Source organism: Misgurnus anguillicaudatus, unplaced genomic scaffold (genome assembly GCF_027580225.2).
Source record: "Misgurnus anguillicaudatus unplaced genomic scaffold, ASM2758022v2 HiC_scaffold_27, whole genome shotgun sequence".
NCBI classification, from domain to species: Eukaryota; Metazoa; Chordata; class Actinopteri; order Cypriniformes; family Cobitidae; genus Misgurnus; species Misgurnus anguillicaudatus.
This window is the reverse complement of record NW_027395277.1, coordinates 702,095-729,541: the sequence shown is the minus strand read 5'-3', so window position 1 is coordinate 729,541 and position 27,447 is coordinate 702,095. Positions and strand designations below refer to the sequence as shown.

General features: G+C 37.4%; 3 protein-coding genes across 4 annotated transcripts; 2 read left to right on the top strand and 1 right to left on the bottom strand.

Annotated features, from left to right (window-relative positions):
• Positions 1-46: 46 nt before the first annotated feature.
• On the top strand, positions 47-19,017 carry LOC141362486 (ATPase MORC2A-like). 2 transcript variants are annotated; one of them, XM_073864600.1, is made up of 27 exons: positions 47-182; positions 1,415-1,584; positions 4,340-4,393; positions 4,524-4,558; positions 4,687-4,755; positions 4,862-4,952; positions 6,025-6,133; positions 6,222-6,381; positions 6,480-6,591; positions 6,718-6,843; positions 7,852-7,931; positions 8,254-8,336; positions 10,158-10,243; positions 10,381-10,521; positions 10,611-10,765; positions 10,848-10,976; positions 11,076-11,181; positions 12,626-12,758; positions 12,841-12,927; positions 13,197-13,484; positions 13,589-13,864; positions 13,946-14,006; positions 14,107-14,245; positions 15,944-16,123; positions 16,210-16,303; positions 16,382-16,570; positions 18,371-19,017. In XM_073864600.1, exons 2-27 carry the CDS (start codon positions 1,511-1,513, stop codon positions 18,437-18,439), a joined length of 3,126 nt encoding a protein of 1,041 aa, XP_073720701.1. In that variant the 5' UTR covers positions 47-182; positions 1,415-1,510; the 3' UTR covers positions 18,440-19,017. The 2 variants fall into 2 exon arrangements, with proteins under 2 accessions (XP_073720701.1, XP_073720700.1); XM_073864599.1 differs by having other exon boundaries at positions 116-283.
• A 1,084-nt stretch (positions 19,018-20,101) lies between these two features.
• LOC141362505 (uncharacterized) lies at positions 20,102-21,897 on the bottom strand. The gene has a single exon (XM_073864694.1). The coding sequence runs from the start codon at positions 21,789-21,791 to the stop codon at positions 20,784-20,786; it is 1,008 nt and encodes a 335-aa protein (XP_073720795.1). The 5' UTR covers positions 21,792-21,897; the 3' UTR covers positions 20,102-20,783.
• A 2,142-nt stretch (positions 21,898-24,039) lies between these two features.
• LOC141362450 (uncharacterized) lies at positions 24,040-24,915 on the top strand. Its single transcript, XM_073864539.1, has one exon. The coding sequence runs from the start codon at positions 24,040-24,042 to the stop codon at positions 24,913-24,915; it is 876 nt and encodes a 291-aa protein (XP_073720640.1).
• Positions 24,916-27,447: the final 2,532 nt, after the last annotated feature.

Below are 27,447 nucleotides of genomic sequence, written 5' to 3'. Positions count from 1 at the left end.
GAAAATGTATTTCCTGCTTCACGTTGAGTGACGGTCATTTCAACCAATAGAAAGCTCACATCGAAGCCGCGGACTGTGTGATTGGCTGGGCCGGTTGTGGTGGGCGGGTCTAACAGTGTCGGTGCTCGCGTGTGTCGAAGGAAGGCGTTCTGGAGCGTTTCGCGGCCTTGCATCAACGTTATGTGAGCGAAAAGGAATAAACAAGTTTTGTTTTGTATCGTTTCCATGCACACGAGTGAAACCGTTGGATAAATACAAAGCGAAGTCGCGGGATGGTTAAATGGTTTGCATCATCAAAATAACATTTATCTCTTGTGTTACTGTACAATAGCTGTTTGATTTTTTTTTTACATGCAGTCGGGCAGGTCGCAGTTATTTGCGCATTGCTCTTGTGTAATAGTATTTGGGTTGGTAAAGAGTTAAGGTTTGACATTATAAATTATAAGTTCTTAGTTAATTGTGAATGAAAGTGTTTGCCGGTATTTGTGTTGATCTCAAGGGCCTTGTGTAGCATGGGGTGGCCTTGTGTGTGTTTAACGTGACTCCCACCCTGCTTGAATTTGCGGTAAAATGCATTCAATGACAGATATTGCAACGTGTCTCAGATACTCTTCACACATGGGCACACCTCTCTGTTTCATTATTTAGTGTAGAAGTGAAAATATTTATTGTAACTTTAAATATAAGATCAATGAATGTTTCACAAATTCATCATGCGTGCTCTTGAAATGATGTCAGAAATAAGTGTAGTTTGGTTATTTAGTCTTTATAGTCTACATGACTAAGATAATGGAAAAGTATGTGACTAACTCTAACTTGACAAGAACTGAAAAAGTGCACATAGCTCTAAACAAGTTTAAAGGTTGTTTTTACGTAGTTTTAAGGTGTTTTCACCTGTTAATTGATCAGAGTACACAATTTTTGCACAAAATTTAATAATCCAACCCATATAAAACTTAACCATGTTTTTTTGTGGTAAAAGTGTAATAACCATGTTTTTTGTTGTATTGATTACTATTAACAAAACCATGATTTTACTACAGTAACCGTTGATAAAACATGGCTTTTAAAACCATGGTTATTTTGTGCTAACCATGATTTTACTACAGTAACCATGTTTTTTAACTGTAGTAAAACCATGGTTCATTTTTGTGAGAGCAATGACATTATTGTTATTCTGCATGCCTCTTTTATGCAATTTGATAAGGTCATATGATAATGTGATATGATTTGTTGCATACTGCCTATGTTTCAGTATTTTATGTAGGACAGTATGCATCAATGCAGTATGCATTGTATTTTAGTATGTTATTATTCTGTTTTGAACATAGCTTTACTTTAAAGCCCAGCAGGTGGTATATCTATTCTCAATTTAACCTGTCTTGTTCTACCTGTCTTGTTTTTTGTTTTATAGGTCTTAATCTTGCATGATTGAGTTGGCAGAATGTAAAGGAGTGAAGTGAATACAATCAGCATCAGTGTTTTATATTAGTATATATTTTATTTCTTTATGACGATGGCCTACCCAAATTATAGCTCACTAAACCGAGCTCAGCTCACCTTTGAATATCTGCACACAAACTCGTAAGTATCAATTTGTGTGTATGTTTACTGTATGTGTGTGTGTGTGTGACTGCGACAATCCTATTTGCATTAAGAAACTTGGTTGGCATTTTTTTGAAAACGTGTCCCAAAACCTCTAAACCGATATAGGGGGTTCATTCATAACCGATAATGTGCTTCATAAGTTCTGTTTTTTTCCCCACAATGGGTTTTGCTAAAACATTTACTGAAACAGGATGTTATAACACAAAGGATTGCAGTACATGGTTAGAAAGCTTGGGTCTGGTTTCACAGACAAGGCCTAGGGCCGATTCACACCGGCTGCGTGGCGTATCTGTTGCATGTCAGTTGCGTGGCGGCTGCGTCGCGTTTTCTTTGTCTGTACACACCAGAAGCATGCCTGACGCAGCGCTAACGCGCTGCTGTTGCTATAGGTGACATATATTTTGCCTGGAAACGCTTCCAAGACGCTTGCGTGTAGTGTGAAAAATAGGCGTCGGTCCTATTCCTAGCATGCACGTGTTTTCGGCGCGGCTCAAGCCGCGCCTGAGACGTGCGTGTCATGCAGGCGGTGTGAACTGTCAAACCTGCTAACATGGGACACGCCACGCAGCTGAGACGCACACGCCACGCAGCCGGTGTGAATCGGCACTTAGCTAAACAAGGATTAGGGCTTGGTTTAATCAAGATGTTTAAGCATCCTTTATAAACAATAAACGTCCCTTAAAAGAAGACGTTACTGAGAGAGACAAATCTTCAGACAAATCAATAGCACTGGTGTATTTTAAGATTTATTAGTTTAAGTTATTTAAGCCTGGTCTGTGAAACCGGGGTTAAAGTTTTAAATTGTGCTCCAAAGGAAGTACTGAATATTGAATGTTTAGAAACTACTACTAGTAGGTATGGAAATGGAGGTTCATTGTGGACACCCTAGCACCCTAGTTCGGGACATATTTTTTAAACCATAGATGCAGAAAATTGCTTTATTTATTTATTTTATTAGTTTAGAGGCAATTACATGGATGAAAGAAGAAAAGCCTTAACATTTTCCGCTGGGTCTTCATCCACCTTAAAATGTACTTAATGGATGCAGTCCACCCAATTTCCAGCCATGTTTACTTCCTAAATGAATGTTTGATTTTACTTAATATTTTACTGTTTTGAAAACAAAAAAAAAACTTTGTTGCCAAAGTGATTATTACACGATTTAGTATACATAAATTTATATAAACGGTTATAGGAAATTCAAAACATGATCGGGCTTAGTACAGTTCCCTGTGGCACTCCTTCATTTAGATGCTGTACTGTACGTTGCTTTTTTTAACCTAACTTGGGTAGGTTCTCCAGACCTGTTCTTGAAGAAGTAAACTGTCAACTGGTAATAAACAGAGCCCATGCAGGATTAGGTCAGTTGATGAACAAATAAAACTTTCAGCTAAAGGTTCGTGAAAGACTAGTGAAAAATGTGTGTCAACTTTGTGGTCAAATAAAGCAGAATATACAATTGTGTTCATGAATATCGTGCTTACTCTAGAATTTTGTACCCAAACCTCTATATCAATCTTTTATGTGTGGTTGTCCTGTACTTTGAACAAACAAATCGTAAAAGAAGAAAAAAGACTGCTCACCACACTCCCCCGGTGCATTTACAAACAATGCACTCACACATCATTCTAACCATTTTAGCATCAAACTGATTCAAGCCCCACTCAGACCACCAGCAACTAACAGTGGGAGAGCAACGTGATTTCATTTTTTTTCAGAAGCTTGGCAACTTCTGGCAACACGAGCCGTTGGGAACTTAAAGTTTAAATCATAAGCCGCTTTTGGAAGCGCCTACCAGTAAAAGTGAAGCAGTGGCGCTCATGTTATCCATCTCTCGTCAGTTACAGCAGTGGATGGTACTTGCATGTTTATTAGGGATGCCTCCTAATGACCTTTTTAAAAGAGATGGGCAAAACACAGCGAAGAAGTCACTGTCAGTCTAAAGGGGCTTGAGAGCGACAACTCTTGTGAGAGACTTCAACTAGTTTTTGCGCAGAAGCACTTTTTGTAGAACTGTTAAAAACTTTTGAGGCCTGACTTCTAAAAGTTGTGTATGAAATGTAGGATTCTTAAAAGCTGCAGTTTTTGTGTGTCATTGATCGATTTCATCTTTGGCCAAGACTACTTTACACCCTGCCACACATTCTTTCATATGAGTTTAGTGATGGTACCTACGGTTGTATGCTGCTTGAAACCCTCAGCTCAAGATCATCTATCACTGGTCTTGTCTGTACTAATTTAGTTTCATTTGAAAGTGCATCCTTTTTTCTAAATGTTGGCTCTACCGTCCACGAAAATGAAGATTTTTAGATGAAGGGTCATCTTTGAACAGGACTCCTGTAATGGTTTTGGAGTTACAGATGAAGATTGGATAAAATGGATGAGATGAAATGTCTGAAGCTAAAGATTCAAACCTCATTAAGAGGTAGACAGAGTAAAGATGCAAAACAAAAATCAGCAGAATTACGAAGCAACAAATAAGGAGCAATGTAACAACCAATAGGAGATCTGTTCCTTAAACAAATAAATGTAAATGAAGAAATTCAAGACTTCTAGTTGTGCATCAGTGCATGTCGCCTTTTACACATTTACAACAACAACAACTGACTTGAGTTATGCAAATACTTGTATACTAGCTGCATTACAGAGAAGTCAACACGAACTTAGCCGTTTTTGCAAACAAAAGAGATCTTATGTTTTTGTTGACGACAGATTATTTTATTGCCAACAGGACAACCCATGAGTTTCTTTTTGGCGCTTTGGCTGAACTTGTGGACAACTCGAGGTACAAGCATTTATTCCATCATCTGAATTTATATGCGATAGAAAACTTAAGTCAGCCGTCATAGCGAAGATAGTCAAGAATCATTACAATTATTTGCAGTATTGAAATGAACTCTGTTTCTTGTCTACAGAGATGCAAATGCCACACGGATAGACATCTTCACAGGTTGGGAACAGTTTTCTAGGAAAACATTGCTATTACTCATGAGAAAAAACATACGTTTTAAATTAACAAAATAAAATTATTTAAAAGCAAATTTAAAATTTAATTTTTCATCTTTTGTGGCCAATCAGAGAAGAGACCGGACCTGAGAGGAGGTTTTATGCTCTGTTTCCTTGACGATGGCACTGGAATGGAACCCAGTAAGTCATGGATAAGCGAATCTGAATACGATTCAGCGTCTAAACTTAGAAAGATCTCGTGCACAGCGTGGTTTGGTGATGATAGTTAAACAATTTTTTTGAATAGGTGAAGCCACACACGTTATCCAGTTTGGTAAATCCAGCAAACGATTCCCAGAATCCACGCACATCGGCCAGTATGGAAATGGATTGAAGTCGTAAGTATCCTTCACGTTTTCCGTAACTAGTTCCATAATTTCATAAATTAATTGCTTTTATATTACAACACTGTTATTTATAGTGCTCTTGAGATTGGTCGTTACAAGTGTGTTGATATTTTGTATAACGGCACTGTGGCTGTGTGTCGTTTGTATAAAGCCATGGGTATAGTTTTTTACGCATATGCGAGCGTACGTGGATAGTCGAACGCATAGCCTTACAATGCATAGTTCATTTAACTCATTTACCATTGTGACAAATTGCAATACCTCTCGTGGCCTACATACTCCTGTACGCACATGCGCGACCTACACGTACAATGTAAGCGAGGTTTCAAAAATCAGACAGTGCGTGTACGATACGTATGATGACGACATTTGTGTTACACACACTGGGTCTCAAATTTGTTCGTATGGACATTTTAACTTACAAATCATGATTCAACAAAAACTTACTAAAATCTATTTTAAATATATGCAAAAACGTAAGAACAACTTAGACCACATGTACGCAATAATCATGAACAAGAATTTGTTCGTGAAATGTGTTTTCATGAATCAACAAAAACTTTCATACTAAAATTTCTTCTAAATGTTTGCAAAAATGTAAGAACAACTTAGACCACATGTACGCAATAATCATGAACAATGAAAATATATATAAAATATATAACACAGATATAAGTTATAGCATTCTTTTTCCTTGTTCATGATTATTGCGCACATGTGGTCTAAGTATGAAAGTTTTTGTTGATTCATGAAAACATCCGAACACACATTTCACGAACAAATTCTTGTTCATGATTATTGCATACATGTGGTCTAAGTTGTTCTTACGTTTTTGCAAACATTTAGAAGTAATTTTAGTATGAAAGTTTTTGTTGATTCATGAAAACGTCCGAGCACACATTTCACAAACAATTTTGTGCGTACGCATGCTTAGTGAATGAGACCCATTGTATGTGGACCCTCACATACATGTAAAAAATGAACTATGCCTAGCTAACGCGGACTACTTTTTTGTTTTGTGTGTTTTTGCTCTTGCTAAGTTTTGCTCTATCGTTCCTTTTAGGGGTTCGATGCGTATCGGCAAGGACTTCATTCTTTTCACCAAAAAAGACAACAAATTAACCTGTTTGTTTTTGTCACGAACATTTCACGAAGAAGAGGGGCTGGATGAGGTAAGTCATCGGCCTTATGAATGACACTCGTTCTGATTGGGCGACAGACTTCGGAGAATTTCATTGGCCTGTTGTCACATGTTCTCAGGTTATCGTTCCATTGCCGAGTTGGGATTTGCAGACTCAGCAACCTCTGTCTCAAGACACAGAGAAATATGCCACTGAAACCGAACTGATCTTTAAGTATTCTCCCTTTAAAAATGAAGAGCAACTGTTTCGCCAGTTTAAGAAGATCGAAGGACCAAGTGGTTAGTTTTACCTCACGTGTATGTTTTTTGTGAGCTTTATCAGGTTATTGACTTGGTATTGGTGCAAATGTTATATTTAAATGTGCATGTGTGTGCAGGCACTCTTGTTGTAGTTTATAATCTTAAGTTGATGGACAACAGAGAGCCGGAGTTAGATGTGGAGTCGGACCACCAGGACATTATTATGGCTGGGACACCCGTAGAAGGAGTGTAAGTCTATGAGTGGTCAAACACTCAAAAACTTTTTATTAATATGACCCCAGAAGGATCTTAGGAGAGGACCACATCATAAAGCATGGCTAGTTTTTGGTGATGCAGTTTTGTGTTTTTAAACAGGAAGCCAGAGAGAAGGTCATTTCGTGCGTATGCTGCGGTCCTTTACATCGACCCCAGAATGAGGATCTTTATTCAGGGCCACAAAGTCAGAACCAAAAGATTGTCCTGTTGCTTGTATAACCCCAGGTAAACCTATGAAAAAACAACACATACACACACAACATCTTAAATAAATCCTCACACAGAGCTCTTTAAGTAAGGATTTGCACAACAACAGTGTACTAAAAATGAAAAAGTTAATTGTCAAAACGATCCCAGTTCACATGGATCAACTTAAAATGACTAGCATGCGTAGCTGGTGAAGTCTGAACACATAAGGGGCTGTTTACACTTGGTATTAAGATGTTTTTTCGTCGATCGGATGACAAGTGGATGAGAGAGACACATCACGTTTACACCTGGTATTTAAATCCGTCTCTTTTGTCCACATTCAACCGCTTCTGTCGTGAATACTGTGAGGGGGTGGTCTGTCGAGACGGTGGGCGAGTCTCTCTGCTGTCATTCAAACGCGAGCGGGAGTATTTATGAGTTTATATGGACGCGAACTAATATTATGTCAGAATCCACTGCTTGTTTAGAAAGTAAACATGCTGCACAGTGTTTTGTACGTGTATATGTTAGAGCTTTCTCTGAATTTTCAGCACAATTGATGAAATAGGATCGCGCAACTTTCACACGCTTGCAAAATGAAACTGCGAAGATCAGCCGCTTTAGTTTTATCAATGAAAGGCTAAAAACAGCACTGTTCACCGTGTGTTCTTGCCAGAAGTCAGAAAAGACATAAAACTTTGTGTTCAGTATCTCAGAATAGATAAATGGGCGGAGAGAAGGCGGTTGCGTGTGGCTGTTCGAACACATTCAACCACATGTGCGTTTACACTACAAAAGCAATCCGATTGAAGGGGGTTTCGACTACCTCTGAAAGTGGTCGAAAGTGGACTCGTTTTGAACACAGTTTACACCTGGCATTAACGTCGTCCACTTGTGATCCGATCGACGAAAACGCATGCCAAGTGTAAACAGCCTCTAAAACACATGCAGATGATAACAATTCTCAAATTCAAATATTGCAAACGCACACAAAACACTGTGAATGCATTCACTTAGATGTCCAAACGTTTGTTTGACCTACAGGATCTACAAATACACCTCAACGCGCTTTAAAACCAGAGCAGAACAGGAAGTCAAGAAAGCAGATCACCTCGCAAAACTTGGTGAGTAATTCAATAAACCAGCTCTGGACCAAAATAGTCCATTGTGTGAATTGTGTTTGTCTGCATTTGTGGTTTCTGGTGATGTCATTTCCTTCATATGACCATTTCTGCTTTTCATTTATGATCATGCTGCACCACGATTTCACATGGATATAGTCGTGATAAAAAATGCAATGATCTCCTGTCACATTTTTATTACATTTAAGAGTCGATTTCTCTTTCAAATTCATAGTTAAACAAACAAAGATCACTCATGCCCCCTCTCGTCCACTTCTTGGGTGCTCTCTTGATTATTTTTGGATGTTTGTCACTTCCTCTTTAGCTGAAGAGAAGGCGAAGGAGGCGGAGAGTAAAGCCCGAGCGCTGGAGCTGAAGCTTGGTGATGATTTATCCAAAGAAGCCAGGGTAAAACCATATCATTTACATTAAAGTAAAGAGATGTGTATTTGTAGGGATCAGAATGTAATTCGGGGTGAACTGTTTTGTATTGGCCCAGTAAGAAAGCACTCATAACACCCAAGCAACCAAATAAACATGGTGCAAAAAACTCACAACACCCTTACATCGTGATGATGAGGCAAATTCTGCTTCTGTTCCCCTTTTAGTATTCAGATACATATGTTGTATTTGTTAACATCAGTAATGCATTAGCTACTTAATGCATGCACTAAAAATACTTCTCAAGCATTTATTAATCTTAGTACTTGATCATTGCAGCCTTTACTAATGTTTTTTAAATAAACTAACATTAGTTAATGCACAATGAAATAATATAAACAATTTTATGGGCATTAAAGGGACACTCCCCTAGAGTTAAACATTTGATTTTTACCGTTTTGGAATCCATTCAGCCGATCTCCGTGTCTGGCGGTAGCACTTTTAGCATAGCTTAGCATAATTCATTGAATCTGATTAGACCATTAGCATCACGCCTAAAAAAATAACCGAAGAGTTTCGATATTTTTCCTATTTAAAACTTGACTCTTCTGTAGTTACATCGTGTGCTAAGACCGACGGAAAAATAAAAGTTGCGATTTTCTAGCCAGATATGCTAGGTACTATACTCTCATTCTGGCGTAATGATCAAGGACTTTGCTGCCTTAACATGGCTGCAGCAGGCGCAATGATATTACGCAGAAGCCGAAAATAGTCACCTTAGGATCTTTCAATAGCAGCGGATTATTTTCGGGCACTGCGTAATATCACAGCCATATCTGCCTAGAAAATGGCAACTTTTAATTTTTTGTCTGTCTTGGCACACAATGTAATTACAGAAGAGTCAAGTTTTAAATCTTTAACTCATTCCCTGCCAGAGTTTTTTTAAAAGTTTCTCAAAATGTCTTCCAGGAAATGTTCTTCTATAAATATATAAACATACAAATATATCAAATGAAAAAACAAACAAAACCGGGGGGGGGGGGGGGGGGGGGACTTTCATCAAATCTTTATTTGTTCTCTTTTTATAACCTCTTAAATATGGGTAATTAAAAATTCCTTTACAAACAATTTTTGAAAAGGAATTTTGTTAGAGATCAGATTCAGAACGATTATCAAAACATACACGGAGTTTAAAATTAATTAAATTCCTTTTTTTATAAATTGGCCATCTAGTGGATAATAGCGGAATTAAAGATTACCGTAAAAAATTGTCATTGGCAGGGAACTGTTTTCTCTTAATTGACGAGATAACTCGTCAAAGGCGGGGAAAGAGTTAACTATTATTAGTTAATAAAAGCTGAAAAACCATATAGTTTGTTTACGTTAGCTAATGCGCTTACTAATATTAACAAATATCAATAAATTAATAGTTTTACCAATAGTTACTTATTGTAACTGTGCTTTCACACCACCACCGGCGAGAGCGTCAAAGTGGACGAAAGTCATTTGTTTTTAATGAGAGCTGGCAGCGAGCTTCGGCGCAACGCATCTTGGACAGTGTGATCGTCGAGGAAAGTTGAAATCAGCTTAACTTAATGGTAATGAGCTATGACGCAGTTCGGCAGCAACCAATCAAAAGGTGGAAACGTTCCACGGCAACCAATCGGAAGGCGGAAACCTCCACTTTGGAGGACTCCAGAGAATGCATTCGAGTGTCAGAGTGTCCACTACACTTTTACTATAGTGTCATTGGCTGGCCAGACATTTTTTAACCTCTCGCCAGCGGCAGTGTGAATATAAGGTGTTACCGATATAAAAGGTGTTTTTTCATACTGTTATTTATTTCAGGCTGCGCTGAGAAAAGCACAAGATTCAGCTGAAGCGCTGCGCTCAGAAGCTACCAGAAAACAAGCCATCCATGCATCCAAACAAAAGTAATACATGCATTCACAATAACATAGACTTCTTTAAATCTCACTTAGTTGTTTTTTAAATAATTCATATGATTTTTGATAAAGCCAGATGTGTATGTTCACCTTTACGTTATCTACTATGACTGTTCTTGTGTCAGAGCTTTGAAAGAACCCAAGGAACTGAACTTCATATTTGGCGTGAACATCGAAAGACGAGACCAGGATGGGATGTTCGTCTATAACTGCAGTCGTCTTATTAAAATGTATGAGAAGACGGGACCACAGCTGGAGGGAGGAATGTGAGTGAGAGCATACATTCACAAAACGACTTTAGCTATCACATGAACACATTGAAGTCAGATGTGAAATTTTGGCAACGTGTGTGCAGGGCGTGTGGTGGAGTTGTAGGAGTGGTGGATGTTCCCTATCTAGTGCTTGAACCAACACACAACAAGCAAGACTTTGCAGATGCTAAAGAGTACAGACACTTGTTGAGAGCAATGGGAGAATATCTCGCCCAATACTGGAAGGACATTGGTATAGGTCAGTCTTTGTGTTTGTTTGGTTTGCATTAACAACAAAAATTGTTGCATTGGATCTTGAGTAAAAAAATATTCTTCAACAGCTCAAAAAGGTATAGTCAAATTCTGGGATGAGTTCGGTTATTTGTCGGCGAACTGGAATTCTGCCCCATCAAAAGAACTTCGGTTTCGCCGACGGAGAGCCATGGAGATACCGGTCACCATTCAGTGCGGTATGAACATAAACATCTAGCATCATAGCGGGAATCTTTGCATGGTCAAATCACAGAAAATGGAAAAGTGTAATTACTCTTTTCTCTGTTATTTTACAGATAAATGCTTAAAATGGCGGACGCTGCCATTTCAGATGGATGCTGTGGACAAGCGCTACCCAGACAGCTGGGTGTGTCTCATGAACCCAGATGGAACCCAAGACAGGTTAAAAAACTTGACAGATTTGGCACAATATACAATGTTTTGGGGTTTAAGGGGCATTCACACTACGACTATTAAGGGGGTCGCACACAGGCCGGGCAGCTCAGCGCCACGCCGTGTCGAGACGCGTCTAGGACAACTCTTACGTATTGTAAACCGGAAGTGCACGTTAAATAGCGTTAGCTTCGTCAGATAGCCTCTACTTCAAAATGCAAAATATACGTTAGCAGCCAATGTTAATCGTTAATGATTTGAGACAAATATGATGTTATTTAATGTTAAACTATGTGAGTGGCACTGTGTGGCGCGACAGGGATTTGAGCAACTTCCTAGTCACAGCTGGGTGGCGCCGGTGTGCGTATACTCATAGAAAACAATGTGTTCGATTTTTTTAGAACTGAGCTGCGCAGCCGGTGTGCGATCCCCTTAACTAATGCTTAACTAAACTCCACGGGTCATGGAATTTCTGGAATATCATGGAATTTAAAAGGTGTTTTTCAGACATTGAAAGTCAAGGATTTTTTTGTCCAAGTCATGGAGTATCATGGCTTTGATTGCTTTCAATTTTAGTTTTCTATCAAAATGTAATTCGTAGGGATGCTCCGATCGATCGGCCGCAGATCGGTATCGGCCGATAACGGCATTAAATGACTCGATCGGTCCTCGTTAAATTTGCCGATCTCGTGAACCGATCTTTCTGTTTACTTTTATCATATGGCTCCTCAATGCGGCTGCAGTTACAGACCATTTTTACGCAGTGAGAGCATTTTTATAACCCGTGGCTCATGAGCGACGTGTAGATTTGCATTTCTCTCTTTGCCTTTACAGATGTGTATTTTCTATGAGGACAACATCCGTGGTATTACTTTATCTAGAAAAAATGTTAAAAGTTACAGTCATCAAAGAGCTTGCATATCAGCTTGAAAAATCGGCATTGGTATCGGCCAATCACGAAGACAACAAATCGGTGATCGGTATCGGCCTGCAAAAATCCTGATCGGAGCATCCCTAGTAATTCGCTTGTTAATTTGTGACGTAAGGAATACCATTTCCGAGTCAAAATCTGGATGCTCTCTGTAAAGGCTGAAGGTACGCTTGTCACTGGCATGCAAAGCACAGATCTTGCCGAGATTGGTCATACTTATAAGTATTATATCAATTAGTAAAAACACCACTTCCTGGCGGTTACCATCTTTAATTCGGACATTAAAACCTGCGCTGCAGTTAACGATAGCCACATAACATTTAGGAATCTACCAGAGATTATATTTGGCAGTTTTATTGTTCATCGGCTGAAAACTCACTCTGAAGATAACACCAACGATATCACTCATTGTATCTTTATTGTTAAAGTTGTGGTGTGAGCCCCGTTTTTTTTCAATTTAGAGCGATTTTCGTAACTAGTTAAAGTGCATAAAGTAAATTCATCATTGTTTTGTTTTCATAGATGTGACGCCCCTGAGCAGAAACAAAATTTGCCTGCCGGTGTTTTGAAAAAAGACTTCAAGACGTCAGAGGACAAACAGAAAGATTTATCGGAAAAAATCCGCCAACAGCAGGAGAAACTGGAGTCCTTGCAGGTATATATCTGTCCATCATCTCCCATCAGCTCTGAGCCTTTTTGTTTTTATAGGAATTAACGGCCTATTTCTCTTAATTTAGAAAACGACAACGATTAAATCGGCAGCTGATATAAAACAGCTCCCTCTAGATGTCAGTACAAAACCTGCAGAAGAGCGCACACCTCAGGTTGGTGGTAACAAGAACAAATATATTTTGCACAAAGAAAATCAAGAGTATTTTAGGACTGTTGTAACTTTTCCCATTTATAAATTGCATTGTTAGAGAAGTAAAACTTTTAATTTAAATCATTGTATGGTACTAGTAATACCAATTACTACCATGATGAGAATTGGGAATGATAAATTGTTGTAAATATGATGTCACAAAAATGTCCTAATAATTGACTTTTTTTTAGATTTTATTCTTATTTTAATCGTATTAATTTGTCTTTAAAGCCGACGCGCTCATCTCAGCGAGCGGCACAACGGCCGCGCTCACCGCCTCTTCCTGCTGCAGTTAAACGAGCCGTCAGTCAGCCACCAGCAACAAAAACCCCGCCTCCTAAACCAGCGCCCCCCTCACGTCCTGCACGGACACCACCGGCCCCTCCACCTAAAGCTAAGGCATCACCGGCTCCTACCCCAAAGGTGACAAAGGCTGCTCCCAAACCCGTAGCTCCGCCCCCAGCCCCACCTTCAAAAGCACCGGCTCGCAGAAGTGCCACTCAGAGCCGCGTTGCTACAGTAAGTATAACGCTCAATTTTGTTATTTGATTTATTTTTGTCTTTTGCCAGTGATGCCCTTTTGTCCAACACATTCTTAACAATGTGCAAATATTTTATTATAGCCATCGTCTACCAAAACTCCTGTCAAACAAACTCCACCCAGCAAGAAAGTAAATGCAAAGAAGGGTAAAGTCCAGAAAGTAGAAGATGAGGAGGAAGAGAGTGAAGAGGAAGAAGAAGAAGAAGAAGAGGAAGAAGAGGAGGAGGAAGATGATGACAGTGCGTCAGAAGAGGATGAACCTCAGCCCAAAAAATCTAAGATGGCGGCGACCGCTCCGAGTCGAGGAAAAGCTGTGGTGGAAAAAATCCAAGCACCACCCAAACAGACCATCACAGAGGTACAACCACACACCCCACCCCTCAAAATACTGAATAATTAACACTGAAACGGGTTTAATTGATCTGAATTTCTCTTACAGAGTGTCAGTAATAGCACTAATGAAGATCTAAAGAAAGATGCAACCAAAAATGCACAGAAAGGTACCCATATATATATTATACATTTTAATTTTTCTGTTAAGCATAATAAAAGATTGAATTGTGAGATACCATGTAGCAATATGTGCAAAATGTTTTCTAGATAAAGGCATTCAGGTTGAGGCGAAGGTGAATGGAGAGTGGTTCACAGGTCGCGTAACCGCGGTTGAAGCCGGAAAGGACAACGTACGCTGGAAGGTCAAGTTTGACTACGTTCCTATGAACACTCCTAGAGACCGATGGTACGTGTGAAAACGTGTATAACATGAGCATGCATGTGCTTTATGACACACTGCAAAAAATGATTTTCAAGAAAAACAGTAATTCGTATTTTTGTCTTGTTTTCAGTAAAAAGATAAAAAAATTCTTAAATTTAGATGCTTTTTCTTGGTGAGCAAAACGACCCAAAAAAATAAGTCTAGTTTTTAGACCAAAAATATTAGACCATAAAACAAGCAAAAAAATCTGCCAATGGGCTAAGCACATTTTTCTTAATTTTAGTGTTTAAGAAAATGTTCAAGATTTTTTTGGCAGATTACCCAATTGGCAGATTTTTTGGCTTGTTTTATGCACTTAAATTGTATATTTTTGGTCTCAAAACTAGACTTATTTTCTTGTGTCGTTTTCCTCATCAAGAAAAAGCATCTTAATTTAAGAATTTTTAGATATTTTTACTACGAAAACAAGACAAAAATACTAAGAATTTTTTTCTTGAAAATAATTTTTTGCAGTGCATATCTTTCTTTTTAAAGCATAAGTGGCGTAAAAAGGCATTTTATTGACTTTGACCATAAAAACAAATAATGGACAGATGTGTGATACAAATAAATGTAGATACACAAATGATATGACAGATAAAAAAGTAAAATTATTATAAATATGATAGTTGTGTGGTTTGTGGTGATGCATTGTGGAAGCCCTGTTTCCAGCAGAAAAAGATCCAGCAGTCCAATAAATTAATATTAAATAAAAAAAAACTGGTATAAAATTGAACATTTTGTTTCTATTTAAAGGATTAGTCTATTTTCTTAAAAAATAATAATGTCAGATAGTTTCTCACCACCATGTCATCCAAAATGTTGATGTCTTTCTTTATTCAGTCGAGAAGAAATTATGTTTTTTGAGGAAAACATTCCAGGATTTTTCTCATTTTAATGGACTTTAATGGACCCCAACAATTAACAGTTTTAATGCAGTTTAAAATTGCAGTTTCTAAGGACTCAAAACGATCTCAAACGAGGCATAAAGGTCTTATCTACCGAAACGATTGTCATTTTTGGCAAGAAAATTAAAAAATATGCACTTTTAAACCACAACAACTTGTCTTCCTCCGGTCCTGTGACGCGCCAGCGCGACCTCACGTAATTGCGTAATGACGTTGAAAGGTCACGAGTTACATATATGAAACGCACATTTGAGGAACATTTTAAACAATAAACTGACACAAAGACATTAATTAGTATAATTTGACATAGAACAACGTCCGAATGGTCCTCTTTCTCCACACTTGTAAACACTGGGGTGTCGTTTCGATACGTCATCCGTGACCTCTTGACGTGATGATGTATTACGTGAGGTCGCACTGGCGCGTCACAGGACCGGAGGAAGACAAGAAGTTGTGGTTTAAAAGTGAATTTTTTTTTTCTTGCCAAAAATGACAATCGTTTCGGTAGATAAGACCCTTATGCCTCGTTTGAGATCGTTTAGAGTCTGTCGAAACTGCAATTTTAAACTGAATTAAAACTGTTAAGTGTTGGGGTCAATTAAAGTCCATTAAAATGAAAAAAATCCTGGAATGTTTTCCTCAAAAAACATAATTTCTTCTCAACTGAACAAATAAAGATATCAACATTTTGGATGACATGGTGGTGAGTAAATTATCAGGATTTTTTTTTTTTTAAGAAAATGGACTAAGAAGATTTTGGTTTAATATTTTGTAGGGTGTTTAAAGACAGCGATGAGGTCCGTCTTATGCGTCCCGCCTCTCCTGAGTCACGAAGCCCAGACACCAATCAGGGTCCACCAGCTCGGTCTGTAACTCCGCCCACCGCTGCAGAGCCCGACACGACTCAGAGTGGGCCGAGCAGAGAGACGACCGAGGGTCTTGTGACTATGATGAGGTATGTCTAAATGTTTCTGTCAAAGGAACTGTTTGTGTGTCGTGCGTATCATTACTGAATTTATAACGAGGGTTTGTTTGACGCAGGACGTTGCTTCGGTATTTTTTCCCGCCGGATTTCCGAATCCCTAAAGATTCTGTGAACACTATGAGCGCAGAGGACCTTGTGGCTTTTCCACTTGTAAGTACAAACCACAAGCATTGCTGTACTGAAGGCCTCAGAAATGTTTACACGCGAGTCTTTGTGTCTGTATTGCAGAAAGAGTATTTTCAGCAGTATGAGGCCGGGCTACAAAGCTTGTGTAATTCCTACCAGACCCGCGCAGAGTCACGCGCACGAGCTGTGGAGGAGAAGAGCAGCGGGGCGGAGACTAAACTAAAAGAGTCTGAGGAGAAACTACGCAAACTACGAACAAACATCGTAGCTCTGCTGCAGAAAGTTCAGGAGGTCTGAGACACACACAAACACACTTAAATTCACATTGACACTGTTTAAAAACACTTAAACTTCTGATTATATTCAAAATTTAACTATGATATCTTACAAACATATTTAATATATCTGCTTTTTTAAAATATTAATAACTTCTATATGGTTTGTATGATTATTATATAAGAAATTGATTTTAATTATATATAATTAAAGTATAGTTCACCCAAAAAATAAACATTTGCCCATATTTTACACATCCTCAGGTCATCTTAGGTGTATATGACTTTTTTTCTTTGTGCAAAACATGGTCAGAGTTATATAAAATAATATACTGGCTCTTTTCAGCTTTTTAATGGCATGGGATAGTGCCCCATTTTTTTTAAAGCTCCAGAGAGCGATCCATCCATAAAAAACTAATCCAATTGTATTATATGGGTTTGAACTATATAGATTCGTTTTTGATTGATGGGTGGATTACCTTTTTTGGAGCTTTAAAAAATGGGGCACTATCCAATGCCATTATTAAGCTGAAATAAGTGAGTGAGATTATTATTTAATATACACCTTGGATGGCTGTGCATTTTCATTTTAGGGTGACCTATCTCTTTAAGGAAATTTTAAATGATTTTGCATAGTGCATAATGTCAAGCAATAGAGGCCTTGGAGCAGTCCTGAGACTTTTGAAAATCATAAATATCATAAAAAAAAAATTTTATCCTCATCCAAAAGTTTATTGTTCATTTTTTTTTTTGTTAAAAGATTAGTCCATTTTCTTAAAAAAAATCCAGATCATTTACTCACCACCATGTCATCCAAAATGTTGATGTCTTTGTTTAGTCGAGAAGATTTTTTTTTTTTTTTTTGAGGAAAACATTCCAGGATTTTTCTAATTTTAATGGACTTTAATAGAGCCCAACACTTGACAGTTTTAATGCAGTTTAAAATCGCAGTTTCAATGGACTCTAAATGATCCCAAACGAGGCATAAGGGGTCTCATCTAGCGAAAGGATTGTCATTTTTGGCAAGAAAAAAAAGTGCACTTTTAAACCACAACTTCTCGTCTATCTCCGGTCCTGTGATGCGCCAGCGCGACTTCACGTAATTGCGTAATGACGTAGAGAGGTCACGTGTTACGTATATGAAACACACATTATTTGCGGACCATTTTAAACAATAAACTGACACAAAGACATTTATTAGTATCATTCCACATACAACAACGTCTGAACGGTCCTCTTTCTCAACACTTGTAAACACTGAGGCGGAGTTTCGATACGTCATCCGTGACCTCTTGACGTGATGACGTATTACGTGAGGTCGCGTTTGGCGCGTCACAGGACCGGAGTAAGACAAGAAGTTGTGGTTTAAAAGTGCATAATTTTTATTTTTCTTGCCAAAAATGACAATCGTTTTCGCTTGATAAGACCCTTATGCCTCGTTTGAGATCGTTTAAAGTCCTTTGAAACTAAAATATTAAACTGCATTAATACTGTTAAGTGTTGGAGTCCATTAAAATGAGGAAAATCCTGAAAATGTTTTCCTCAAAAAACATTATTTATTTTCCACTAAACAAAGAAAGACATTAACATTTTGGATGACATGGTGGTGAGTAAAATATCTGGATTTTTTTTTTTAAGAAAATCCTTTAAGGACATAAAAATGATTATGCTGTTTAAATTATTACTATGTATACTAAGTTTTTCCCAAAGCTGGACATTTTAACTTCTTTTATATGTGTAAAAATAATAGGTATGTCAATTATGCACATTTTGTATTTCTTCCAATCATTGTTTTTTTTTTTATGTTGTTTTTCAGGACATAGAGATCAGCTCTGATGATGAGCTAGATGCCTACATTGAAGATCTGGTCACCAAGGGAGAATGAAACTTGGCATCTCTTCAGTTTAACCTTCCTTTATTTTCACTTTTTAGTGCAACTGTTGGTCAACTGAAGACGATTACTGATTGGCCATGTTTTTCACCCCCTCCATCTGTTGTGACAATAACTTGACTGCCAACTTCAACGTAATCTTCCATTCAAAAGCATCGCTCAGACCGGCAGCCGACTCCAGGATTAGTGCTCTCCGTTGAACTTTTGGTCCACAGGTTAAGAGATTTAACAGGTTTTGTGTAACCTGCCGTTTGCCATGTTTATTTGGTTTCCCAGATCTTATGGTTTTGTGTTGACCTGTTTATCGGAGCCTCAGTGTTGTAAAGCTTCATTCTCGACTCTGAACTGCTGAAGAGCCTGTAGCTGTTTTTACGGCTCACAGGGACTCCTTGAAAACCAGACTACGAGTGAGTTTGAAAATGAGCTTTAACTTGCTGCTATGTTATCCGAATCGTCTCAAGTTTGAGTTACTTCAAGTTTCTTGATTTCCATATTCATGGATGATTTGTGTTGTTTTAAATTTTACCTTTCCGTTACCATTTTGGGAATAAACACTGATTCGATGCTGTTAACCTCTTTTAGTTACAGTATTAGTCTTCATCTTTATATCTAAAAATACTTTTTAAAAAGTTTTATTAAAACAGTACAATAAAGCTAAGAATGTACATGTGGTTCTTATGATGCTCTTTATCCAAAAAAAAAAAAGGTATTTGAGTCTATTTGTTTGATGTACACATTTTAAATCAATGTGTATACTTATGTGACCCTGGATCACAAAACCAATCTTGGGTAGCACGGGTATATTTTTAGGGAAAGCCAACAATTCATTGTATCCCAATAAAAAATTCTGTCCAAAAATGTTTTAAATATATGCTAAATGCATTTTGTAGAAAGTAAAGCTTAATTAAATATATTTTTGAATTTGAAAATATATTTAGTTTTAACCTTTATATATTAACATATATTTCAAAATGTATTTCAGGGGCAACAAATTAATTTCTAATTTTACAACCCATATGGCAAAAAAATATATTTTTCCTGTCCGCAATATAAAAGTTTGTATAAAATGTATAAAGTACAAGTATAAAAAATGTATAATTATGTATAATATTAGAAGTATATTTTTGCAGTTGAAAATATATTTAATTTATTATTTTTACAGGTTTGTAATACAAAGTGAAATGTTATGTGAATATAAATGCTTTAAAATATATTTCAAAATATAAAAAATGGCAAAAATATATTGGTGAAAAATACATGTTTGTAAACATTTCAAAATATTTTAGCACATCTTTTTTTGTATTTTTTAAACATATTTCAAATTATATTTATTATTATTATTATTTTTGCAATATGGAATAGGTCAAAATTATGGATTTTTCTTCTGTGCCCAAAATCTTTAGGATATTAAAGGAAGATCATGTTCCATGAAGATATTTAGTACATTTCCTACCATAAATACATTAAAACTTTTATTTTTGTGAGTGGACAACTTTAAAGGCGATTTTCTCAATATTTGTATTTTTTGCACCCTCAGTTTCCAGATTTTCAAATAGTTTGCTCGGCCAAATATTGTCCTGACCTATCCTTGTGGTCCAGGGTCACATAGGCTACTGTATATATTCAGTATAAATATTTTAAATTTTCATTACACTTTCATAATGTTTAAATTTGTTACCTCAAACAATTTCTCATTTGAAGTGGATCAAAAACGTTCATCAAAGTTGTCCTAAGACAGGAACATATTGGTTTAAAACAACTTTTTGGAAAGGTTTTCATCCACTTCAAATGTTGACTAGATGTACATCCTGACATTCACCTGTAGACTTGGACAAACCAAGCCTTATTAAAAAAAAAAAAAAAAAAAACATTCAGTTGATTCATAAAACGTTTGTCTTATAAAAATGAGATAAGTTAAGAGGATATTAAACAACAGTTATGAATAATTTTGCTTCCTGCATTACAGAATCAAAACAATTCTGCAGCCTTATATTTTTAAGTCAAAATAATTAGTTTCACAAGTCATTTTAACTTTTTAACAATATCTAAGTAATGTAAAAATATTCAAAAGAGTAAGTTGAAATGACTTATAAAGCCAAATTGATTGTACTTAATTTAAGGCAGTAAAACATTTTAAAGTGTGCTCCAAGTAGGCCTATCTATGTTTCCCTGATACACCGTGTGATGCTAAGGATTTTTCCACCTTCCTTACTGGAGTCCACGTGTTCAGAATCCACCCTGTGTCAAAAGAAAGAGACAGATGCACAAAAAGTTCAGTGTATGAAACAAAGCGCAGTTAACAACAGTTTTTGGGAACTTTTTGTAAAATGTTTGGGCATTAACATAAAGAAATATGACAAGAACAACATAATGCACTTGTGTAGCACAAATATGCGCAAACTAAGATTAACCTAGTTTTCCTTTTGAATATTTTGCTCCACACGGTGTTCCAGACCGCCGCGCGTAACGACGGACTTCCCCAAATGTACAGCGCCGGTGTGCTGAGCGCGTTAAATCGCGCCATGGTGGCGAACACATTCGTGGCTTCATTTCTGAACCTCAGTCCGCTCTTGGTCATATACCTCACAGAGATGTTTATAAAGGACGGAGCCCACAAAGTAAGAAAACAAATGACCACAAAAACTATAATGCGCAACGATTCCTTCTTGCTTTCCTTATCGTTGCTTGGCGCCTCTCGTCTGAGCTGCTGTCTGGCGATCATGTACAGTTTAATGGTCATCAAAACTTTGACGGCCACGATCACCTGCAGTACTATGACTCCAAACGCGTTCATTTGAGCTGCAAACGCTACCGGCACCACGCTTTGAACGATCAGAATTGAGTATGTATAAATCCAGCAAAGCGCACAGACGCCGATCACGACCCCGCGCGTGATGTGACGCTCGTAGAAGAATGGATAACCCACGGCCAGGTATCTGTCAAACTGTGCAAACAGAAAAGTCAACACGTTCACGCCTAAAAAAGATGGCAAAATGTAAAATGTGCCGTTTCGGGACGGATAGCCTTCCTGGACATCAAATAGGCCGAGATAGAAGACAGAGCAGCCGGTTAAAGTGTCACTGATGCTGGTGTTTAACATGAAGATAAAGCGGTTCTGAGAGCGCAAGGCCCTGGTGCTCACGATACCGATGACCACAGAACCGGCCAAGAGAGCCGAAGCTGTGGCAAACAGAATGTGAAAAATAAATATGAGGTAATCTTCAGGATGCGTAAAGTCAAATGAGAGAGGGACGGTGAGGTTAAACGCGAGCATTGTTATGCGTCTTGTGGATGAAGGAGACAGACTCGTTGTACGAGTGTTTAAGTAGACGAGGGTCGATGTCATGGGACTGAAATTTGACCAAGACTATTAACTTCAAATGAGAAAAGTATGCACTAGGGGTTTGGCTAACAGTCTTGCTCAGGTGTGATGGCAGAGATTCTTGGGCCTGCAGTTGTATTTGGATATATTTGGGGCACTTTAAGAAAATTACCTGTTTGTAGTTGTTGTTTTTTTTAGAAATTCTTTTAAAACGTTTTCCCCATAGCACAATCCACAATTACATATTGTAAATATTGTTTTTATTTTATATTTTGACAGTTTATTTTGCATAATAGAATAGCATTTTGCAGTTGTGCTGGCTAGACGACTTGGTCAGAGTATTTCCAAACCTGCAGCTCTGGTGTTGTGTTTCTGGTCTGCAGTGGTTCGTAGTACCAAAAGTGGTCCAAGGAAGGAAAAACAGTGAACCGGTGACAGGGCCATGGGCGGCCAAGGCTCATTGATGCACGTGGGCACTGGGTAGCCAAGGCTGGCCCATGTTGTCTGATCCAACTGAAATTGCTGAAAAAGTGAATGCTGGTTCTGATAGAAAGGTCTGGTGGAGTCCATGCCTCGACGGGTCAGGGCTGTTTTGGTGGCAAAAGGGGGACTTACACAATATTAGGCAGGTGGTCATAATGTTATGGCTGATAGGTGTATATTTACACTCACCTAAAGGATTATTAGGAACACCTGTTCAATTTCTCATTAATGCAATTATCTAATTAACCAATCACATGGCAGTTGCTTCAATGCATTTAGGGGTGTGGTCCTGGTCAAGACAATCTCCTGAACTTCAAACTGAATGTCAGAATGGGTAAGAAAGGTGATTTAAGCAATTTTGAGCGTGGCATGGTTGCGTGGCATGGTTAGTGCCAGACGGGCCGGAGTACAATCTGCTCGGTTACTGGGATTTTCACGCACAACCATTTGTAGGATTTACAAAATATTTAGTGAAAAGGGAAAAAATCCAGTATGCGACAGTCATGTTGGCGAAAAATGCCTTGTTGATGCTAGAGGTCAGAGGAGAATGGGCCGACTGATTCAAACTAATAGGATAGCAACTTTGACTGAAATTACCACTCGTTACAAGGTTACAGGTATGCAGCAAAGCATTTGTGAAGCCACAACACACACAACCTTGAGCCAACCTCATCTCCACTACAAATAAGAAAAAGAGGCTACAATTTGCACGAGCTCACCAAAATTGGACAGTTGAAGACTGAAAAAATGTTGCCTGGTCTGATGAGTCTCGATTTCTGTTAAGACATTCAGATTGCAGAGTCAGAATTTGGTGTAAACAGAATGAGAACATGGATCCATCATGCCTTGTTACCACTGTGCAGGCTGCTGGTGTAATGGTGTGAAGGATGTTTTCTTGGCACACTTTAGGCCCCTTAGTGCCAATTGGGCATCGTTTAAATGCCACGGCCTACCTGAGCATTGTTTCTGAACATGTCCATCCCGTTATGACCACCATGTACCCATTCTATGATGGCTACCTCCAGAAGGATAATGCACCATGACACAAAGCTCGAATCATTTCAAATTGGTTTCTTGAACATGACAATGAGTTCACTGTACTAAAATGGCCCCCACAGTCACCAGATCTCAACCCAGTAGAGCATCTACTATCAATATGGGCCAACATTTCTAAAGAATGCTTTCAGCACCTTGTTGAATCAATGCCATGTAGAATTAAGGCAGTTCTGAAGGCGATTGTATATGTATATGTACAAATAAAACAAAAAAGTTCACTCATTAAACTTGTGCCATGATTGATGTTGTGCTCCTGCCATAAAAGTTATGACTGCACTGTCAGAATAAAAGTTAAAAAACCATACCCTTTTGGGTACATTGAGGATCTATTGTGTATCTTTAATGGTTAACTGTTTTGTACCCCTAAAATTTAACTGCACAAAATTGTTCCTAAAAACAATAGGTCCTTAGGGTATCATTTCAATGTGTTGTATACCCATAAAAGTGCACAAATGAACCTTTAAGGGTACCACTCCAGTAATGTGTAGGTTTATATTTACTGTGATATAACGCATTATGGCCAGGTATGTGTACTCGTTAAGCAGTTCATGTAAAGAGGCATAAAAACAAAAAAGCCCTCCAGGAACCGTCACGTGGTCACGGGGAGTCCGTCTGTGCGTTTAAAACGCCGTGCGCACCGCGTCTCCGCGCACTCACCACCAGCTCTTCTAAAGATCAGTCATGACTCTGCTGCTCTAGCATAACAGCATATACTGACACTATACCATCGCTCATGAATATTTCTGAGAGTCATGTGGGCTTGGCCCCTGTGCTGCCTCTCACCAGTTTTGGCAACGTGCTTTTATTTCTTTTTAACGCAGTTCACGCCACCGCAATTGTTTTTCTTAACGCGTCCGTATTTCTTTCCATAATGGTAAATCGAGCTCTGCGCAGCGAGAATCGCTTCATGTACATGCTCAGCACGTGTCTCAGTGACATCTGCTCAGGTGTGTCTTATTATTACAGCGGACTTTTGGACGTGAGTGAAGATTATAACTCCGCAACACGCACATACTATATTGTTCCCACTTTTTTGGGTTTGTCCTACATGGCGATTCTAGCCGCGCAGGCGGACCGGTACCATGCTATCTCTACACCTTTTAAATATTCCCAACGCATGACCCGTAACAGAACCTTACTGGTGATACTGGCGTACTGGGTTTATGCTTTTGCGATCGTGGCTGTTCAAAATCTGGTGCCTAAAGGAGTCTATAAGAGTGTGACGGGCATTGGTACTTTGGTGGCAAACATTTTCACAATTGTAATCATGATTGGGTTAAACATCAGACTGTTTCTCATTGCCAAATATCAGCTTGAACGCGAACCCCCGAGCGCGGAACGAGACAACAAGCGCGCGTCCGTGTATCTTATCATAGTAGTTGCCGTGTGCTTTCTGGTGGCGTGGTTGCCACTTTTTATTTATGTTATAGTGTGTATGTTCAGGGGTAATGTGTGCTATATACTAAAAAATGAAGGGACAGACCCTTTGCGTATTTTGGCACGTCTCAGCACAATTATCACCCCCTTACTGTATATCAAGGGCTGTCATGCGCTCAGGAGAACACTACTAAGTAAAGTCTGGAGGACAACATGCATGAAGAAAGGGTAAAGGCTTACGCATTCATTCAGGGGTCCTACAGTTACATGACACTGAAATGTACAAATTTAGCATTTACAATAATAATTTAATTGAAATTAAAATTTTAAAACACTATGAACATTTCTACAGAGAATATAATGTTTTTGCACATTTGTGAGTGCAATCTTTATGTAATCTCTATGTTTTTATCTTTATAATAATCACGAATATCTGGGAAAAAGTCTTAAATGTGTAAAACAAACCCTTTAATCAGGTCTGTCGATTAAAATCTTCAATTTAGTTAATATATCTCAAATGTTGTCATTTATCTAGCAGGCCTTTTGACCAAGATATTAAAATATAAATTACAATAATAAACAAAACAATACAAAAGTGATTTGTGCTGACTTTAATGAAATTGTCTTTTATCACTGCACACTGTGCCATACACAAAAAAAAGGTACAAAAGCTATCAGAGACATTTCCTTTTAAAAATGTCTCATGTGTACCTTTGTTATGCACTTTTTAGGTTTACTTTTTGAAAGGGTACCACACCAGTGACAGTGTCTTTTTTTCTGAAAGTTTACTTTATATTTGATTGTGAAGTCACCCATAATTTATCCATAGTTATCAAAGTATACTTTGTCTAAAATTGATTTAAAGAAACTAAGCAACTATTGGTAACACTTTACAATAAAATTTTATTTATTAACTAAAATGGTAACACTTTACAATAAGGTTGTATTTGTTAACATTTAGTTCATGCATTAGCTAACATGAACTAACAACAAACAATACAGCATGTATTCATTTGAGTTCATGTTAATTTTGGGATTTACTAATACATAATTAAAATCAACTAATTTTAAAAGACTAATTTTATTCACATTAATTAATGTACGTTGAAAAACTTTATGGTTCATGTTGGATAATGCATTTACTAATGTTTACTAATATTATTTTAAAGGGATAGTTTACTTTAAAATGAAAATTCTGTCATCATTTACTCATCCTCATGTTGTTCTAAACCTGTATGAATTTCTTTTTTCTGATAAACATAAAAGAAGATATTTTGAGAAATGATGGTAAACACACAGCAGTAAGTGACCATAGACTTCCATAGTAGGAAAAAAATATTTTGTAAGTATTGTGATAAATGAAGAAGAAAATATTTTGATAAATGATGGTAAACACACAGCAGTAAGTGACCATAGACTTCCATAGTAGGAAAAAAACATTTTGTAAGCATTGTGATAAATGATGAAGAAAATATTTTGATAAATGATGGTAAGCACACAGTTGACGGTACCCATTAAATTCCATATTTTTTTATTCCTACTATGGAAGTCTATGGTCACTATCTGCTGTGTGTTTACCATCATTTATCAAAATATCTTCTTTTGTGTTCATCAGAAAAAAAGAAATTTATACAGATTTAGAACAACATGAGGATGAGTAAATGATGACAGAATTTTCATCTTTAAAGTGTTACCATAATAATAAATATTGTACAAACATCTTATTATTATCTAAGGTTAACACATAAAACTTTATTGTAAAGTGTTACTCGGCTACTTAATTATGTTTAATGCTGTTTTTGATCAAGGTTCTCTTGACATTTTTCTTAGAGTGAATCCAAAGTCTGTGAACATCCCTCACTGATAAGAAGGTGGTCTGTGGCTGTGATCTTCAAGATGCAATCTAACTTTCCAACAAATTGGACATGAAGTTTAAATGTTAAGATTTAAAGTTACGAAAACCCCAGGACTCTAAATATATTACCAAAATATATCTTAGTTTAGTTTAGTTTAGTATTTTTTAAAATTTGACAAGACAGGACATTGCAGGACAAAACCCTGAAATGTGTCAAACATACACATATTCCAAGATAAAAAAGGACAAAATATCTAAAATGTGTATATATAAATAACACAGATACACAGATAAGTCATCTTCAGTGTACATATAGTTATTTGTATCTTTTGTGTAATATTATAGAAGCACAAATTGGACAGTTGTGTAATTCATGATGAACAATCTGTGAAAGAGTGCCAAGACAGACACTGTGCTATACTAAAGTAATACATATCTGTGTAACGTATATACGATCTAGATCATCTACATAAATATATATAGCATCAAAAAGCTTTATCATCAAAAAGATTTATCATGTTGATGTCAGAACAGATCCTTATCATGATTTTTGCTTTTAAATGGTGACATATGTGTTTAAAAATGTGTTTATAAATGTACATCACTTTGTAAAAAATAAAACTGAGAAATTCAAAGTGTTTAAGTATTTTTTTAAAAAATAAATTACACATTAAAACCTTTATGGTTAAAATATCATCTCAAAGGGATTTCACCCTAAACTAAAAATTCTGCTATCATTTACTCCCTCTCATGCTGATCTGTATAAAGATATTTATATGAAGCAGGAAACAGAAACCCAATTAAATACCACAATGGAACTTAATGGTGCTTCAAAACGGTTTGGTTACAAATGTTGCTCAAAATATCTTTGTGTTCAGCAGAAGGTTTGTAACAACATGAGGGTGAGTA